This window comes from Heteronotia binoei, chromosome 21 (assembly GCF_032191835.1).
Source record: "Heteronotia binoei isolate CCM8104 ecotype False Entrance Well chromosome 21, APGP_CSIRO_Hbin_v1, whole genome shotgun sequence".
Taxonomy (NCBI): domain Eukaryota; kingdom Metazoa; phylum Chordata; class Lepidosauria; order Squamata; family Gekkonidae; genus Heteronotia; species Heteronotia binoei.
The window spans coordinates 11,068,270-11,087,796 of record NC_083243.1 but is presented as its reverse complement, the minus strand read 5'-3'; the positions used below and the strand labels follow the sequence as shown (position 1 = coordinate 11,087,796).

The 19,527-nt window shown below is 50.2% G+C and overlaps 1 protein-coding gene across 1 annotated transcript in view; it reads left to right on the top strand.

Annotated features, from left to right (window-relative positions):
* Positions 1 to 611: 611 nt before the first annotated feature.
* The window catches only part of GCH1 (GTP cyclohydrolase 1), a 54,804-nt gene continuing 35,888 nt past the window's right edge, over positions 612 to 19,527 (top strand). Inside the window, exon 1 of the mRNA XM_060261841.1 lies at positions 612 to 1,171. Coding sequence (XP_060117824.1) covers positions 868 to 1,171 — 304 coding nt within the window. The 5' untranslated portion in view covers positions 612 to 867. The remainder of the gene's footprint in view (positions 1,172 to 19,527) is intronic.

Here is a 19,527-nt window from a genome sequence, read left to right as displayed (position 1 = left end):
CAGGACGTCTGCTGTGGGGGAGGAAGGTAAAGGAGATTGTGAGCCGCTCTGAGACTCTGAGATTTGGAGTGGAGGGTGGGATATAAATCCAGTGTTGTCATTGTGTTACATCGTAATATGTAATGTAATAATTATACAGGTGTTGGGGACCCCTGGCCTACATGGCTAATAGCCACTGATGGACCTCTGCTCCAGATGTTGATCCAATCCCCTCTTGAAGCTGGCTAGGCTTGCAGCCGCCACCACCTCCTGGGGCAATGAATTCCATGCGTTAATCACTCTTGGGGGGGGGGGGGGAGGGGAGAACGACTTCCCTTCATCCGACTGCCCAGCCATTTCAGGGAGGGCCCACGAGTTCTTGCCTTGTGAGAAAGGGAGCAAAGGACTTCTGTCTCTACCCCTCTCCAACCACCGGGCCCTCTTCTTACCCGGGATTTCTCAACCCAGAATTGGCAACCCTCCGGCGCTTCCTCCCCTTTTCCCCCTCCTGCCAGCCGCTTCCGCCTGACAGGCTGCCGGGCCTGGTGACGCACGGCTCGGGGTGCCCAATGGAGAAAGCGCCGGGCGGTGGGAAGCTATAAAAGTGGGGCGATCGCGGTGGGGCAAAAAGAGTCTGGCGGAGGGCGCCTCCGAAGGAGGAGCAGCGGGAGGAAGAGGGGCACGGCCGTCGCCTTTCCAGGGTCCCTCTTAGGGCGACGTCTGCTTTGCCCACCTCCGGCGGCCGGGCGGGCTTTCCAAAAGAGGGCGCACGAGGGCTCTCCAAAAGCGCTTTTTGCGCGCCGGGGACGCTTTTTTGCGCGTCCGGTTGGGGATCCCCGTTCCGAGTTGCCCCGACCGACAGCGGAGGGGAGGATTCCGCCCGGGCCGATGGAGAAGCTCAAGCGGCGGGAGCAGCCGCTGCGCTCCGCCAACTGCAACTGCTACGGGCCGGCGGAGAAGCCGCCTCCCGGGGAGGCCGCCCGCGGGCCGAGGGCGCCCGAGAGCTGGAAGGAAGAGCGGACGCGCAGCGAGGAGGACAACGAGCTCCACCTGCCCAGCCTGACGGCCGCCTACGCCACCATCCTGCGCGCCCTGGGCGAGGACCCCCAGCGGCAGGGGCTGCTGAAGACCCCCTGGAGGGCCGCCACCGCCATGCAGTTCTTCACCAAGGGCTACCAGGAGACCATCACAGGTGGGCGAGGGCCTGGCGCTCTCCCTGCGCGGCTCTCCCTTTGCGCCCGTTTCACAGACGCGCGACTGAGGCTTAGTCGGGTCCGAGTTTAGGGGAGCTTAGGGGAGGGACGGTGGCTCAGTGGCAGAGCATCTGCTTGGGAAGCAGAAGGTCCCAGGTTCAATCTCTGGCATCTCCAACTAAAAAGGGTTCAGGCAAATAGGCATGAAAAGCCTCAGCTGGAGACCCTGGAGAGCAGGAGGGACGGTGGCTCAGCGGCAGAGCATCTGCTTGGGAAGCAGAAGGTCCCAGGTTCAATCCCTGGCATCTCCAACTAAAAAGGGTCCAGGCAAAGAGGTGTTTAAAACCTCCGCTTGAGACCCTGGAGAGCCGCTGCCAGTCTGAGAAGACAATACTGACTTTGATGGACCAAAGGTCTGATTCAGTATAAGGCAGCTTCATATGTTCATATGTTCATGTATGAGTTGGTCTGGGGTGGGGTGGGGTGGGGTGGGGGGTGGACTCCGATCCAGGGCTCCTTCTTGGATTTGGGAGACCCACGTGCCAATCCTCAGTTGATGATGGTGGCGGCGCGCTGGGGGGACCATGGGCCCGTCACAGTCTCCGGCTAAGAGAAGAGCCGCAGCCTTGAAGGAGGCAGGGGCGGCCAAACTGTGGCTCAGGAACCACGTGCGGCTCTTTCGCGCGTATTGTGTGGCTCTCAAAGCTCCCGCAACCTTGTGGGCTGCCTCGGAGAAGGCGTTTCGCTCTTTCAAGCACTTCCACGTGAAGCCTTCGTGGGCTCTCTAAGCACGCTTCGTCGGGCGAGGAATTGGGCGCAGTGAGCAGAGCCGTGCGTAGCTGGTAGGCAGCGGCTCAGAATGCAAAAAAAAAAAAAAATGTACAGATTGAAGAACCAGTGGCAGAATAGTAAAATTAACAAATCGAGCAAAGGTTTGCTCGATTTGTTAATTTTACTCTTCTGTCCTTGGATCGTATATTTGTACCATTTTTGCATTCTTAAACCACTGGCCTACGTGATGGCTATATATTGAGCCAGTTTGGTGTAGTGGTTAAGTGTGCGGACTCTTATCTGGGAGAATGGGGTTTGATTCCCCACTCCTCCACTTGCAGCTGCTGGAATGGCCTTGGGTCAGCCATAGCTCTGGCAGAGGTTGTCTTTGAAAGGGCAGCTGCTGTGAGAGCCCTCTCAGTCCCACCCACCTCACAAGGTGTCTGTTGTGGGGGAGGAAGGGAAAGAAGATTGTGAGCCGCTCTGAGACTCTTCGGAGTGGAGGGCGGGATATAAATCCAATATCATCTTCTTCTTTTACTGTTCTGTCATTTTGTTCTTTAATCTGTACCATGTTGCATTCTAAACCACTGTCTTGCCTGCTATATGGAGCTCTGCTCACTGTACCAGATTTCTTGTGTGATGAAGTGTGCTTAGAGAGGGCAGGAAAGCTTACCTTATGAATAAAACTAAGTTGGTCTTAAAGGCGCAGTCGACTCCTATTTTGTTCTGAGACTTAGTCAGTTAGTCTGGGGTGGGGGGTGCACCCCGATCCAGAGCTCCTTCTTGGATTTGGGAGACCCACGTGCCAATCCTCAGTTGATCATGGTGGCGGCGCGCTGGGGGACCATGGGCCAGTCACAGTCTCAGGCTAAGAGAAGAGCCACAGCCTGAAGGAGTTAATGCAGGGCGGCCAAACTGTGGCTCAGGAACCACGTGTGGCTCTTTCGCACGTATTGTGTGGCTCTCAGAGCTCCCGCCACCTTGTTGGCTGCCTTGGAGAAGGCATTTCGCTCTTTAAAGCACTTTTACAAGCCGAGCCAACCCAGTGGCTTGGAGAATGCATTTCAAGTTAAAGTTGCTTTCTTTCCACCTCCTAATCAGTTTTCCCTTCCTTCCTTCCTGTATTGCAGCTCTCAAATGTCTTGTCTTTCGGCTCTCAAACAGGAGGGCCAGTTTGGTGTAGCGGTTAAGTGTGCTGACTCTTATCTGGGAGAACCGGGTTTGATTCCCCACTCCTCCACTTGCACCTGCTGGGGTGGCCTTGGGTCAGACGTAGCTCTCGAGGGAGTTGTCCTTGAAAGGGCAGCTTCTGGGAGAGCTCTCTCAGCCCCACCCACCTCACAGAGCGTCTATTGCTCTCAAGGGAGTTGTCCTTGAAAGAGCAGGTTCTGGGAGAGCTCTCTCAGCCCCACCAACCTCACAGGGTGTCTGTTGCTCTTGAGGGAGTTGTCTTTGAAAGGGCAGGTTCTGGTAGAGTGCTCTCAGCCCCACCCACCTCACAAGGTGCCTGTTGTGGGGGAGAAAGATAAAGGAGATTGTTAGCCGCTCTGAGATTCGAAGTGGAGGGTGGGATATAAATCCAATATCATCATAATCATCATCTAATACTCATTACTTGAGGCTCTCAAACATCTGATGTTTATTCTATGTGGCTCTTAGGTCAACCAAGTTTGGCTACCTCTGAGTTAACAGCAGTGCCTGAAAGAGTTAACATTTGTGGCCGGCGGAGGAGTTCTCAGTCAGGAGACCTGATCTCTGTAGTCTGGAGAGGAGCTGTAATTCCAAGGGATCCCCAGGTCCCGCCTGGAGGTTGGCATCACTGCCTGGAACTGAAGAAGCGAGCAGCGACTTGCAAATTAGCCAAGAGTCCAGTAGCGCCTTTTAAGACTAACACGTTTGATTGTAATGTAAGCTTTCGAGAAACACAGCTCTCTTCGTCAGATGTGTGGAGGGGATGTGTCTGACCCTCTGTGCATCTGAAGAAGAGACCTGTGTTTCTCAAAAGCTTACATTACGATAAAATGCGATAAGTCTTAAAGGTGCTACTGGACGCTTTGCTGTTTCGCAGCAACAGACCAACACGGTGAACTCTGGATCTGTGCCACAAAAGTGGTTAGTCTTTAAAGTGCTCTTTTCTGCTGCTAGCATGGCGCCCCATTTTGACCTGTCTTAACCTACACTTCCTTGCAGATGGGTAGGTAAAGTGGAGGAGCAGAGACCTGGGGTAAGCCACTATGGGTGCCCCGCAAGGAGAGAGAAGGGCTATAAGTGAATTAAAAAATAAGTTCTGGCTAGAACTGGGAGCTGAGAAGACCTGGATTCGAACCCTATTGTTGGCACAGAAGCACTTCACTGAAATGGTCTTGGGCAGAGGTGGAATTCTAGCAGGAGCTCCTTTGCCTATTAGGCCACACACCCCTGATGTAGCCAAACCTCCAAGAGCTTACAAAAAAGAGCCTTGTAAGCTCCAGGAGAATTGGCTGCACCAGGGGTGTGTGGCCTAATAGGCAAAGGAGCTCCTGCTAGAATGCCACCCCTGGTGTTGGGAAGTTTCCAGAATATTCTGGCAGAGTAGGTGGGTGGTGTTTTGCTTCCCTCCAAGTCATGGGACAGCAAATATGGGCTGCCAGGAGTCCAGAGAATGGGGTGGAACAGTGGACATCTTCATTCCTAACTCTCTAGTGGGCTGCATTCCATGTAGATAGATCCAGATGGGGAGCCGTGTTGGTCTGAAACAACATGACAAAGTAGGAATCCAGTAGCACCTGTAAGACCAACAAAGTTTTATTCAGAATGTAACACAGACTTGCAACTAATAGAGCATTTAACAGACTGCATTTATTGCCTTACGGCACTCTCACCATCATTCTCCCATTCTGACATTTTACTATTTTATTGGTTTCCCACGCAAATGCTATCCAGACCAGACGTTCTTGCAATTTCTTAATTTCACCGTTCTGCCATTGGATTCTAACTTTGTGCCACTTCACGGGGCTTTTCTTTGTAGCAGGAACTCCTCTGCATATTAGGCCACGCACCCCTGATGTAGCCAGTCCTCCCAAGAGCTTACAGTAGGCCCTGTAAGAAGAGGATTGGCTACATCAGAGGGGTGTGGCCTAATATGCAAAGGAGTTCCTGCTAAAAAAAAAGGTGCCCTGCCACTTTGTATTCTTAATCCCTGCCTACCAGCTATATGTTAGCTCGGCTCGCTGTACCCCATTTCGTTGTCTGAAGAAGTCTGCATGCATATGAAAGTTTACATTCTGAGTAAAACTTGGTTGGCTTAAAGGTGCTACTGGACTCCTACTACTTTGGTAGGAGTCAGTTTGGTGTAGTGGTTAAGTGTGCGGACTCTTATCTGGGAGAACCGGGTTTGATTCCCCACTCCTCCACTTGCACCTGCTGGAATGGCCTTGGGTCAGCCAGAGCTCTCTTATCTGGGAGAACCGGGTTTGATTCCCCACTCCTCCACTCGCAGCTGCTGGGATGGCCTTGGGTCAGCCATAGCTCTGGCAGAGGTTGTCCTTGAAAGGGCAGCAGCTGTGAGAGCCTCTCAGCCCCACCCACCTCACAGGGTGCCTGTTGTGGGGGGAGAAGATATGGGAGATTGTAAGCTGCTCTGAAACTCTGTCCTTGAAGGGGCAGCTGCTGTGAGAGCCCTCTCAGCCCCACCCACCTCACAGGGTGCCTGTTGTGGGGGGAGAAGATATGCGAGATTGTAAGCTGCTCTGAAACTCTGTCCTTGAAGGGGCAGCTGCTGTGAGAGCCCTCTCAGCCCCACCCACCTCACAGGGTGCCTGTTGTGGGGGGAGAAGATATGGGAGATTGTAAGCTGCTCTGAGACTCTGTCCTTGAAGGGGCAGCTGCTGTGAGAGCCCTCTCAGCCCCACCCACCTCACAGGGTGCCTGTTGTGGGGGGAGAAGATATGCGAGATTGTAAGCTGCTCTGAAACTCTGTCCTTGAAGGGGCAGCTGCTATGAGAGCCCTCTCAGCCCCACCCACCTCACAGGGTGCCTGTTGTGGGAGGAGAAGATATGGGAGATTGTAAGCTGCTCTGAGACTCCGTCCTTGAAAGGGCAGCTGCTGTGAGAGCCCTCTCAGCCCCACCCACCTCACAGGGTGTCTGTTGTGGGGGGAGAAGATATGGGAGATTGTAAGCTGCTCTGAAACTCTGTCCTTGAAGGGGCAGCTGCTGTGAGAGCCCTATCCAGCCCCACCCATCTCACAGGGTGTCTCTTGTGGGGGGAGAAGATATGGGAGATTGTAAGCTGCTCTGAGACTCTGTCCTTGAAGGGGCAGCTGCTGTGAGAGCCCTCTCAGCCTCACCCACCTCACAGGGTGTCTCTTGTGCGGGGAGAAGATATGGGAGATTGTAAGATGCTCTGAGACTCTGTCCTTGAAAGGGCAGCTGCTGTGAGAGCCCTCTCAGCCTCACCCACCTCACAGGGTGTCTGTTCTGAGGGAGGAAGGGAAAGGAGATTGTAAACCGATCTGAGACTCTGTCCTTGGAAGGGCAGCTGCTGTGAGAGCCCTCTCAGCCTCACCCACCTCACAGGGTGTCTGTTCTGAGGGAGGAAGGGAAAGGAGATTGTAAACCGATCTGAGACTCTGTCCTTGAAAGGGCAGCTGCTGTGAGAGCCCTCTCAGCCTCACCCACCTCACAGGGTGTCTGTTCTGAGGGAGGAAGGGAAAGGAGATTGTAAACCGATCTGAGACTCTGTCCTTGAAAGGGCAGCTGCTGTGAGAGCCCTCTCAGCCTCACCCACCTCACAGGGTGTCTGTTCTGAGGGAGGAAGGGAAAGGAGATTGTAAACCGATCTGAGACTCTGTCCTTGAAAGGGCGGCTGCTGTGAGAGCCCTCTCAGCCTCACCCACCTCACAGGGTGTCTGTTCTGAGGGAGGAAGGGAAAGGAGATTGTAAACCGATCTGAGACTCTGTCCTTGAAAGGGCAGCTGCTGTGAGAGCCCTCTCAGCCTCACCCACCTCACAGGGTGTCTGTTCTGAGGGAGGAAGGGAAAGGAGATTGTAAACCGATCTGAGACTCTGTCCTTGAAAGGGCGGCTGCTGTGAGAGCCCTCTCAGCCTCACCCACCTCACAGGGTGTCTGTTCTGAGGGAGGAAGGGAAAGGAGATTGTAAACCGATCTGAGACTCTGTCCTTGGAAGGGCAGCTGCTGTGAGAGCCCTCTCCAGCCCCACCCGCCTCACAGGGTGTCTGTTGTTGGGGGAGAAGATACAGGAGATTGTAAGCCACTCTGAGTCTGTTTCAGAGAGAAGGGTGGGGTATAAATCTGCAATTCTTCTTCTTCTTTGTTCTATATTTGGACTGCCTCTCTTCTCCATCCACATGATCCAGCCGTCTCTTCTTCCCTGAGAGCTACAGGATGGGAATGATATAGAGTAGGATTGTTGAACTCAGGAGGGCCGGATGTGACATGAATGAGACCTTATTGGGCCGGGTCATGTTGGGTTGGGCTGACCCATGTTGGGCCGGGCTATGTGTGCACCTATTTAAGATTAGGTAGCAGAGATACAAATATTCTAAATACAAACACAAATATATATCTTTTTTAAAAAAACTTAAAACATGCTTAAAACATTAGCACTCGTTGGTCTTAAAGGTGCTTTCTTTGTATCTCTCCCATGGGATCCAGGGAACTGGGCAAAGGAAGCTCTGGCTCTTTCCTTCCTTCCCCAGGGGCCATGAGAGGGAGGAGTCTCAGCCAATAGAAGGAAGAGAGGCTTGGCTCAATAGCTCCACTGTGAAGTTGAGAGAGCTTGGCAAAGCAAGCTCTCCCTCCCCCTTCCTTCCCAAGGGAGGAGCCTCAGCCAGTGGAGAAAACAGAGGTTTTGCTCTGTAGCTCCTGTGCAATTGAGCAAGCCTTGCAAAGCAAGCTGTGATTCAGAAGGAAGCAAGAGAGAGGGAAAAGGAAGCAGATGACAGCCAGTTGCTCAGGGGCCGGATAGGAGTCCTCCAGTGGCCTGACTCGGCCCCCGAACTGCATTTATTTATTTTTATTTTATATTATTTGATTTATATCCTGCCCTCCTCGCCGAAGCAGGCTCAGGGCAGCTCACGACATAAAACACCACATAATTAAAACAATACATATTATAAAAAAGTACATTCTGCCTTAGGGACCGTCTCTCCCCACATGTTTCCTAGAGGGTGCTCAGATCGGGATCACAAAATCTATTAGTAATCCCCGGGCCGAAGGAGGCCCGATTAAAATCCCCCAGAGACAGGGCCTTCTCAATTACAGCCCCCTGCTGGTGGAACCAACTGCCAGAGGAAGTGAGGGCCTTGCGGAACCTCACACAGTTCCGCAGGGCCTGCAAGACTGTCCTCTTCCGGCTGCCATTTAATTGACACGGCACCGGTATTTAAGGGAAGTCAAAGAAGGCCGTCGCCACTGGAATAGCACCAATCCAATGTTCCAGGGGTGGCCAATGGTAGCTCTCCAGATGTTTTTTGCCTACAACTCCCATCAGCCCCAGCCAGCATGGCCAATGGCCAGGGCTGATGGGAGTTGTAGGCAAAAAACATCTGGAGAGCTACCGTTGGCCACCCCTGCAATATTCTAACTGTTTTAACCATTGAATATCTTGTTTTATTGTTGAATGTGTAATTTTAATACTTATGAATTTTAATTCTTTGTTGGGATTTTATGTTGTAAGCGGCCCTGAGCTTGCTTCGGCGGGGAGGGCGGGGATATAAATCAAATCGAATCAATAAAGAAATAAAATTATACATTCGATAATTAAATCGGCATGTTTGACATCCCTGATATAGAGTCCCTGTGGTGTAGAAGTCAGGGGTTCAGAGTAGGTTCTGGAAGACCTGGGTTCAAATCTCCAGTCTGCCCTGAAGCTCACTGAGTGACCTCGGGCCAGTCCGTCAGCCTCACCTCACAGGGTGTTGTGGGCAAAACGTAGGCAGGGAGTACCCTCAACCTGTGAAGTTGCCCTATTCAGGCCCTTGATCCATCAACGTCTGTAGTGTCTACTCAGATGGGCTGCAGCTTCCCTTGGGCAAAAGGCTTCCATGTCACCTGCTGCTGGATGATTTAACAGAGGCACTAAACCTCTGAAACCCCGAGCCAGGAGGCAACATCAGGGGAAGGCCTCTCCCTCTCTGCCCTGTTGTTGGCCCTCCAGAGGAACTGGCCGGCCACTGTGTGAGACAGGAGGCTGGACTAGATGGACCCTCACTGGTCTGATCCACCAGGACTCTCCTTATGTTCTTATCAGGGGAAGTCCTCAGTCTCTCTGCCCTGTTGCTGACCTTCCAGAGGAACTGGCCGGCCACTGTGTGAGACAAGAGGCTGGACTAGATGGACTACTGGTCTGATCCACCAGGACTCTCCTTATGTTCTTATCAGGGGAAGTCCTCAGTCTCTCTGCCCTGTTGCTGACCTTCCAGAGGAACTGGCCGGCCACTGTGTGAGACAAGAGGCTGGACTAGATGGACTACTGGTCTGATCCACCAGGACTCTCCTTATGTTCTTATCAGGGGAAGTCCTCAGTCTCTCTGCCCTGTTGTTGTCCCTCCAGAGCAGGGGTCCTCAAACTTTTTAAATAGGGGGCCAGTTCATTGTCCCTCAGACTGTTGGAGGGCCAGACTACCGTTACTGCACAAGGCCGTGGGCCATCAGTTCTCCGTCTTCTGCATCTCTCTCCCTTCCCCACACCACACACCCTGGCCTGGGAACTCACCTCACTTCGGTATCACCTCACACTCTGTCTCCGCCGGCTCAGCCCAGTGCCGGAAGTGTGCGTTGCTAACGCGAGTTTAGGCCGAACATCACTTCCGGTCTAATTTTGCCATAACCCGGCGGGCCGCATAAACGTCCTCAGCGGGCCGCATCTGGCCCACGGGCCGTAGTTTGAGAACCCCTGCTCCAGAGGAACTGGCTGGCCACTGTGTGAGACAGGATGCTGGACTAGATGGACTACTGGTCTGATCCAGCAGGGCTCTTCTGATGTTCGTATGAAGGCCTTGGCCTCTCTGCCCTGTTGCTGACCTTCCAGAGGAACTGGCCGGCCACTGTGTGAGACAGGAGGCTGGACTAGATGGACCCTCACTGGTCTGATCCACCAGGACTCTCCTTATGTTCTTATCAGGGGAAGTCCTCAGTCTCTCTGCCCTGCTGCTGACCTTCCAGAGGAACTGGCTGGCCACTGTGTGAGACAGGAGACTGGACTAGATGGACTACTGGTGCTTAATGTAAAAACTGCGTAGAATAAAAGTCAGACGTTTGAGAGCTGCAAGACATGAACACAAATCTTTTTTAAAACTCGTAATACCTTCTTTGCACAGAAAGATAAAATAGATATGTATGCAATTTACAATGAGACCATGCTAGAAGGAGACTTAAAAAAACAAAAAGACCAAAAAGCTGGAAACAACAGTCCCCATAAGACCAGCATAGGGAAAGGTTTGGGAACTATTTTTTGGTACCAGTGGTAGAAGGAAACATACATGTGCATCAGTGCTTAGTTCTTGTGGCCCTTTTTTACATGTCCAGGGTTAGGCAGCAATTTTTCTCCAGGCCACTTTGGCTAGGGATCCTTGAGAGTTTGTTACTTTTTTCTTTTTGCCCTCTTCTGGACTCAGAGGAAGGCTCACTGGGTGTGTGTGGGAGGGGAGGTACTTGGGAATTTCCTGCATTGTGCAGGGGGCTGGACTCGATAATCCTGGAGGTCCCTTCCAACTCGATGATTCTATGATGCTGTTCATTCTACGGAGCTCAAAAGAAGCGCAATTGTGCTTTCCCTCTGAACAGAAAGTGACAGGTCCAAGGTCACCCGGTAAGGTTTCCAGATGAACAAATATTTGAATCCGGGTTTTCTGGGTCCCAGGCCAAGAGTTCAACTTCTGCAGTACTCTAGTTGTGTCACGGGCAGTGTTCCCTCTAAGCTGAGTTCGTGTGAGCTAGCTCACAGTTTTTTAGCCTCCGGCTCCTACATTTTTGCCTTAGCTCACGAAGGATGACCCCCAGAGCAAACCCAAAGCTGAATTGCTTGCTCACAACTCTGATAGCTCACGAAGTGGAATTTTTCCTCACAAGACTCCTCTGTAGAATTTTTGCTCACAAGGCTGCACAGCTTAGAAGGGAGTATTGGTACTGGGGTATCTCCAGTTTAAAACCTCCCAGTTTAAACTCTTTACATGTAAGTTGGGAAAGTTGGTAGAAACCATTATCAAGGACGGAATGAGTAGGCGCATTGATGAACACAAGTTATTAAGGAAGACTCAGCATGGGTTCTGTAAAGGAAGATCTTGCCTCACTTAACCTGTTAGAGTTCTTTGAGGGGGTGAACAAACATGTGGACAAAGGGGACCCGATAGATGTTGTTTACCTTGACTTCCAGAAAGCTTTTGATAAAGTTCCTCAACAAAGGCTCCTTAGAAAGCTTGAGAGTCATGGAGTAAAAGGACAGATCCTCTTGTGGATCAAAAACTGGCTAATTAATAGGAAGCAGAGAGTGAGTGTAAATGGGCAGTCTTCGCAGTGGAGGACGGTAAGCAGTGGAGTGCCGCAGGGCTCAGTACTGGGTCCCATGCTCTTTAACTTGTTCATTATTGACTTGGAGTTGGGAGTAAGCAGTGAAGTGGCCAAGTTTGCAGATGACACTAAATTGTTCAGGGTGGTGAGAACCAGAGAGGATTGTGAGGCACTCCAAAGGGATCTGTTGAGGCTGGGTGAGTGGGCGTCAACATGGCAGATGCGGTTCAGTGTGGCCAAGTGCAAAGTAATGAACATTGGGGCCAAAAATCCCAGCTACAAATACAAGTTGATGGGGTGTAAACTCGCAGACACTGACCAAGAGAGAGAACTTGGGGTCATGGTAGATAACTCACTGAAAATGTCAAGACAGTGTGCGGCTGCAATAAAAAAGGCCAACGCCATGCTGGGAATTATTAGGAAGGGAACTGAAAACAAATCAGCCAGTATCATAATGCCCCTGTATAAATCAATGGTGCAGTCTCATTTGAAATACTGTGTACAATTTTGGTCACCGCACCTCAAAAAGGATATTATAGCATTGGAAAAAGTGCAGAAAAGGGCAACTAGAATGATTAAAGATTTGGAACACTTTCCCTATGAGGAAAGGTTAAAACGCTTGGGGCTCTTTAGCTTGGAGAAACATCGACTGCGAGGTGACATGATAGAGATTTACAAGATTATGCATGGGATGGAGAAAGAAGAGAAAGAAGTCCTTTTCTCCCTTTCTCACAATACAAGAACTCGTGGGCAGTCAATGAAATTGCTGAGCCAGTCGGGTTAGAACGGATAAAGGAAGTCCTTCTTCACCCAAAGGGTGATTAACATGTGGAATTCACTGCCACAGGAGGTGGTGGCGGCTACAGGCATAGCCAGCTTCAAGAGGGGATTGGATAAAAATATGGAGCAGAGGTCCATCAGTGGCTATTAGCCACTGTGTGTGTATGTGTGTATTTGGCCACTGTGTGACAGAGTGTTGGACTGGATGGGCCATTGGCCTGATCCAACATGGCTTCTCTTATGTTCTTAGACCCGGCCCTCATAACAAATGAGTTTGAAACCTGTGACCTAGAAGCTTTGCTTCGTGCTCCAAAATGTTCTACTTGCCTGCGACTTCAGAGTCTATTTTCTGTGTAGGAGACTCCGAAGCGAGCGTTGGATAAATATTGGCTCTTCCGCCTGGCTGCTTCTTTCGTGCGGCATATTGGCTTGGCCTCCGTGGGGAAAAACTCGTGAAGTGGAGCCAGTTTGCTTAGGGATAAGTGTTACGCTCTGTTTATGAAACGCCAGATGGCAACGTGGCTGTCCGACCTACCAGGGACTAGAGCAGATTCACTTCGCTTTCAGCCCGTGGGCTTTCTGAGAATCCGGGCGGCAAATGTTTACAATGCCACCACGTCATGGGTGGATTAGTATGAAGGAACTCCGGCTCTTAGAAGCTCTGAGAATAAAACACTTAACGGGAACAATCCCTGTCTAGACGTTGCCCTTGGACGGTGGAAGCTTGCTGGGCCAGTCACATGACGACCTCGGCCTTTCCTACCTCACAGGGTTGAAGTGAGCACAAAATGTCAGCACAAAATGTCTGCGTAAAATGGAGGAATGGAGAATTAATTTAAGTCAAGACGGTCGAACGTCGCCATGTTTTTGTTTAATCTCTCTTTGCTCCAGTTGCTCATATGCGCAGCTGTGGAAACAAGAAAAAATACCAGAGAAATGGGACTGGATCAAGAAAGTTTTATCGTGGAGTGAGATGGACAAATTAACTAGAACTCTGAGACTATGATTTAGATATATTTAAAAAGGAGTGGAAGAAATTTAAAGAATATATGGAGAAAGAGTGGAATGTAAAAAGACATTGGACAATTTTTTAGTATTAATGAGAAAAAAAATATTGAACTTTGATCGGTTAGTAGTACCTTTAGTATTAAATTTAAATCGGGGAAGTCAACATTGGAGGGTTTCTGTACTAACCATATGGGTTAGTACAGAAAATTTATAAATAAGTTTTGTAACCGTATGTTATCAATAAATTGTTAAAACACAGTTGCTTGTGCACGGAGAGAGCGGGCACACAGCTTTTATTTTATTTATTTATTGAAGACGCGTAGTGGCAGCCTTTCTACCTTACGGGAGCTCAAGATGGCCAATGATTTAAACAGTTTAAAAACCCTCGTAAAACGCACTAATCAGGACTAACCCATAGATTGAAACTACCTTTAAACAGAAGAAACTAGTCAAATGCCATCATAAATAAAACTGTCTTCAGCTGCCTCCTAAATATTGTTTTATGTTATGTTTATGTTTATTAGATTTATATCCCGCCCTCCCCGCCAGTAAAATCTGGAATGTATAAATTAAAATAAATAATTGAACATATGAACATATGAAGCTGCCTTATACTGAATCAGACCCTGGGTCCATCAAAGTCAGTATTGTCTACTTAGACTGGCAGCGGCTCTCCAGGGTCTCAAGCTGAGGTTTTTCACACCTATTTGCCTGGACCCTTTTAGTTGGAGATGCCGGGGATTGAACCTGGGACCTTCTGCTTCCCAAGCAGATGCTCTACCACTGAGCCACCGTCCCTCCCCCCCAAAATGAGAACAGTTAAAAACAATCTGGCGCCAATATCAGTTGACAATATTATTGAAAGTGAGAGAGCTCGTTTACTGAAAGTGAGGGAACCAGGCTCACCTCCCTGGGGAACCTGTTCCATACGCATGGGGCTGCCACTAAAAAGGCCCTTTCTTGGGTACCCACCAGATGAGCTGCTTTGGTGGGCGGGGCAGTCAAGAGATCTTCTCTCTGTGATCTTAGTTCCTGGGAAGAATGTGTGGGAGGAGACAGTCCTTCGGATACTCCTCCTTACTATTCTTCTCATCTTGTTGTTCTGTCTCTCCTGATCCAAGCAGCGAGGACTTCAAACAGAAGTACTAATCTAGCCTGGTTTCATCTGGAGGGAGGGAGAGGGGAAACTCTAGAAGCTTTATTTGCAAATACGGAGGTCCAGGCAAAGAGGCCTTCCTTCAGAGAAGCTGATCCACGGCCCCACATCACGTGCCAGAGATCCTGCACTCTTGACAGATTTGCATATTTGATACTAAAGTGGTGGCACAGTATATAAGAACATCAGAAGAGCCCTGCTGGATCAGACCAGTGGTCCATCTAGTCCAGCATCCTGTCTCACACAGTGGCCAACCAGTTCCTCAGGAGGGCCAACAGCAGGGCAGAGAGGCTGAGGCCTTCCTAAGAATATCAAAAGAGCCCTGCTGGATCAGACCAGTGAGGGTCCATCTAGTCCAGTCTCCTGTCTCACACATGGGCCAACCAGTTCCTCTGGAGGGCCAACAGCAGGGCCGAAAGGCTGAAACCTTCATAAGAACATCAGAAGAGCCCTGCTGGATCAGACCAGTGAGGGTCCATCTAGTCCTGCATCCTGTCTCACACAAGGGCCAACCAGTTCCTCAGGAGGGCCAACAGCAGGGCAGAGAGGCTGAAGCCTTCATAAGAGTATCAAAAGAGCCCTGCTGGATCAGACCAGTGAGGGTCCATCTAGTCCAGTCTCCTGTCTCACACATGGGCTGACCAGTTCCTCTGGAGGGCGAACGGGGCAAAGAGGCCGAGGCCTTCATAAGAACATCAGAAGAGCCCTGCTGGATCAGACCAGTGAGGGTCCATCTAGTCCAGCATCCTGTCTCACACAAGGGCCAACCAGTTCCTCTGGAGGGCCAACAACAGCGCGAAGAGGCCGAGGCCTTCCCCTGATGTTGCCTCCTGATGTTACCTCTGGATTCAGAGGATTAGTGCCTCTGAACCTCTGCCTATGGAGGTTCCTTTCAGCCACTGATAGACCCCACGTCACGTTTGGTGTAGCCAGTTTGGTGTAGTGGTTAAGTGTGCGGACTCTTATCTGGGAGAACCGGGTTTGATTCCCCACTCCTCCACTTGCACCTGCTGGAATGGCCTCGGGTCAGCCATAGCTCTGGCAGAGGTTGTCCTTGAAAGGGCAGCTGCCGTGAGAGCCCTCTCAGCCCCACCCACCTCACAGGGTGTCTTTTGTGGGGGAGGAAGGGAAAGGAGATTGTGAGCCCCTCTGAGACTCTTTGGAGTGTAGGGCGGGATATAAATCCAATATCATCTTCTTCTTATCCTCCATGAATCTATCCAATCTAATTTTAGAGCTGTTCATTCATGTGTCCATTCTTTGGCAGCGAATTCCACATTTTAATCCTTCTCGGTGTTAAGAAGTGTTTCCTTTTGTCCGTCCTGAACCTACTGTCCACCGGTGTCATTGGCTGTCCTCAAGTTCTAGTCTTTTGGGAGAGGCAGAAAAATGTCTTAACGTGACACATTAAATAGTGCAAACATTACACAGTCGGATTTTAGTTTCAGTAAGCTAAACGCAGCAGTATAGAGCACATCCCCTGAGAGCCAAACTAAGTAACTTCGTGAGGCATTTCGTATGGGCTCTGCATATAGTATCTCATACAAAAATGGTATTGTTGTTGCCTAGTAAAGCTTTGTAAATTTGGAACAAAGTCCTTAGAAATCAGCTGTTTCTCTTTCTCTGGTCTGTTTTAAGTTCTGCAATACATCCTGTGTATTAAATTTTATTCACACACACACACCATTTCTGTCAGCGGAGAACTAGCGTACAATTGGCTTTGTCTGGGACCACACGCACGCTGAGATGCCAGATTTCATTAGAGGCTGTGGTAATGGTGGCCAGAGGTCCAGTATTTGTACTTTTACTCAGTGCCGTATTCATCAGATCGAGGGGAGACGGTTTGAACCATGTCTGCCTGTCCCTCAGCGATGCTCGTATCGTACTTACCTTGCCTTCGTGCTGGTTTTGTCCTGGTTGCTGTTAAATCTTGAAGCACTATTTGTGGGTTCTCCTTGCATATGAAGCTGAACAATTCTTTCCCAGGAAACGAATTTTGGCATATTATCCCCAATCAAATTAATGATGGTTCATAAGAGCCATTTCTGTTCAGTTTGGCTTGGAGGTGGTTGTGTGGCATCTATTGCCTGATTCTGCATGGGAGGCAGTGTGGTGCAGTGGTTAGAGCAGGGGCGGCCAAACTGTGGCTCAGGAACCACATGTGGCTCTTTCACACATGGGTGGCTCTTGAAGCCACCTCCCCCATTGGCCAGCTTGGAGAAGGCATTTGTCTCTTTGAGTCACTTTCCCAAGCCAGCCAGCAACCTGGAGAATGCATTTAAAATTAAAAGTTGCTTTCTTTCCACCCCTCCCTCTGCTCTCCATTTTCCTTCCTTCCTTCAGCTCCCAGACATCTGATGTTTATCCTTCCTTCCTTCCTTCCTTCCTTCCTTCCTTCCTTCCTTCCTTCCTTCCTTCCTTCCTTCCTTCCTTCCTTCCTCTCCTAGACATCTGATGTTTATCCTCCCTTCCTTCCGCTCCCAGACATCTGATGTTTATACTCCTTTCCTTCCGCTCCCAGACATCTGATGTTTATACTCCTTTCCTTCCGCTCCCAGACATCTGATGTTTATCCTCCCTTCCTTCCTTCCGCTCCCAGACATCTGATGTTTATTCTCCCTTCCTTCCTTCCTTCCGCTCCCAGACATCTGATGTTTATCCTCCCTTCCTTCCTTCCGCTCCCAGACATCTGATGTTTATCCTCCCTTCCTTCCTTCCGCTCCCAGACATCTGATGTTTATCCTCCCTTCCTTCCGCTCCCAGACATCTGATGTTTATCCTCCCTTCCTTCCTTCCGCTCCCAGACATCTGATGTTTATCCTCCCTTCCTTCCTTCCGCTCCCAGACATCTGATGTTTATCCTCCCTTCCTTCCTTCCGCTCCCAGACATCTGATGTTTATCCTCCCTTCCTTCCTTCCGCTCCCAGACATCTGATGTTTATCCTCCCTTCCTTCCTTCCGCTCCCAGACATCTGATGTTTATCCTCCCTTCCTTCTTTCCGCTCCCAGACATCTGATGTTTATCCTCCCTTCCTTCCGCTCCCAGACATCTGATGTTTATCCTTCCTTCCTTCGGCTCCCAGACATCTGATGTTTATCCTTCCTTCCTTCGGCTCCCAGACATCTGATGTTTATCCTTCCTTCCTTCCTTCCTTCCTTCCTTCCTTCCTTCCTTCCTTCCTTCCTTCCTTCCTTCCTTCCTTCCTTCCTTCCTTCCTTCCTTCCTTCCTTCCTTCCTTCCTTCCTTCCTTCCTTCCTTCCTTCCTTCCTTCCTTCCTCTCCCAGACATCTGATGTTTATTCTGTGTGGCTCTTGCATTAAGAAAGTTTGTCTGCTCCTGGTTTAGAGTGTTGGGAGTGGGCTATGGGAGACCTGGGTTCAAAACCCTAAAGTCCTGAAAGCCTGGGCCAGTCGCACATTCGCCACCTCGGCTGCCTTACAAGGAAGTTGAACAGGTAAAACGGATACAAGAAGAAGCTATTTTGAGTCCTCATTGGAGAGAATGATGGAATAGAAATGAAGCAAATAAATAACAATCTGAAAATCTGTTGCCATGTGTTGGAGGGGACTCTGTCTGGCCCAGAGCAAGGTTCTGGAGAAGGTGTTTAGATAGACAGAGGAAGAGAACAGGTGACATCTCTGCAGCCAGAAGGGGAAACAAATCAGGTTTTCCTTAATGAGGGCAGGTTTTGATGTTCCAAGCAGTGCTTTCATGTTCCCCTTGAGAACTGCCTGTTTTTCCAATTGTATTGAGAGCTGCCTTAAACCAGGGGTGTCAAACTCATTTGTTATGAGGGCTGGATTTGACATAGGGGAGGGATGGTGGCTCAGTGGTAGAGCATCTGCTTGGTAAGCAGAAGGTCCCAGGTTCAATCCCCGGCATCTCCAACTAAAAAGGGTCCAGGTGAGTAGGTGTGAAAAACCTCAGCTTGAGACCCTGGAGAGCAGGGGAGGGACGGTGGCTCAGTGGTAGAGCATCTGCTTGGTAAGCAGAAGGTCCCAGGTTCAATCCCCGGCATCTCCAACTAAAAAGGGTCCAGGCAAGTAGGCATGAAAAACCTCAGCTTGAGACCCTGGAGAGCCATGAATGGGGCTGTGGCTCAGTGGTGGAGCATCTGCTTGGGAAGCAGAAGGTCCCAGGTTCGATCCCTGGCATCTCCAAAAAAGGGTCCAGGCAAAAACCTCAGCTGAGACCCTGAAGAGCCACTGCCAGTCTGAGTAGACAATACTGACTTTGATGGACCCGAGGGTCTGATTCAGTATAAGGCAGCTTCATATGTTCAAATGAGACCTTGTCGAGCCAGGCCGTGTGTGTCATAAAATGTAATGGCAGGTAGTAGAGATATAAAATTTATAAAGCACCACAGACAAAGATTTTTATAATATAACATGCTTAGAACATTAGCACTCATTGGTCTTAAAGGTGCTTTCTTTGTATCTTTCTCATGGGCTCGAGGGAACTGGGCAAAGGAAGCTCTGGCTCTTTCCTTCCTTCCTCAGGCGACCAGGAGGGGAAGAATCCTCAGCCAATAGAAGGAAGAGAGGCTTGGCTCAGTAGCTCTGCTGTGTGATTGAGAGAGCCTGGGAAAGCAAGCTATCCCTGCCCCCCTTCCCTCCCCAAGGGAGGAGCTTCAGCAAATGGAGAAAATAAAAGAGGCTTTGCTCCGTAGCTCTGCTGTATGATTGAGAGAGCCTGGGAAAGCAAGCTATCCCTGCCCCCCTTCCCTCCCCAAGGGAGGAGCTTCAGCAAATGGAGGAAATAAAAGAGGCTTTGCTCTGTAGCTCTGCTGTGCGATTGAGCAGGCCTGGCAAAGCAAGCTGTGATGCAGAAGGAAGCAAGAGAGGAGGAGAAGGAAGCAGATGACAGCCAGTCGCTCGGGGGCCTGATAGAAGCCCTCCGGGGGTCTGATTGAGCCCCCGGGCTGCATGTTTGATGCCCCCGCCTTAAACTTTCAGAACTCTGGGATATAAATAAAGAAAATTATGAACAATGGCTGAACCTGAATAGCATAGCTCGGCAGGCTGCGGAAATCAGCTTTCCTTGGCTCACACCGATTCAGTTTACTAACCCTGAACTTGGGGGTTTCTATTAAACTATCTAGGTCAGGGGTCCCCAGCACGGTGACC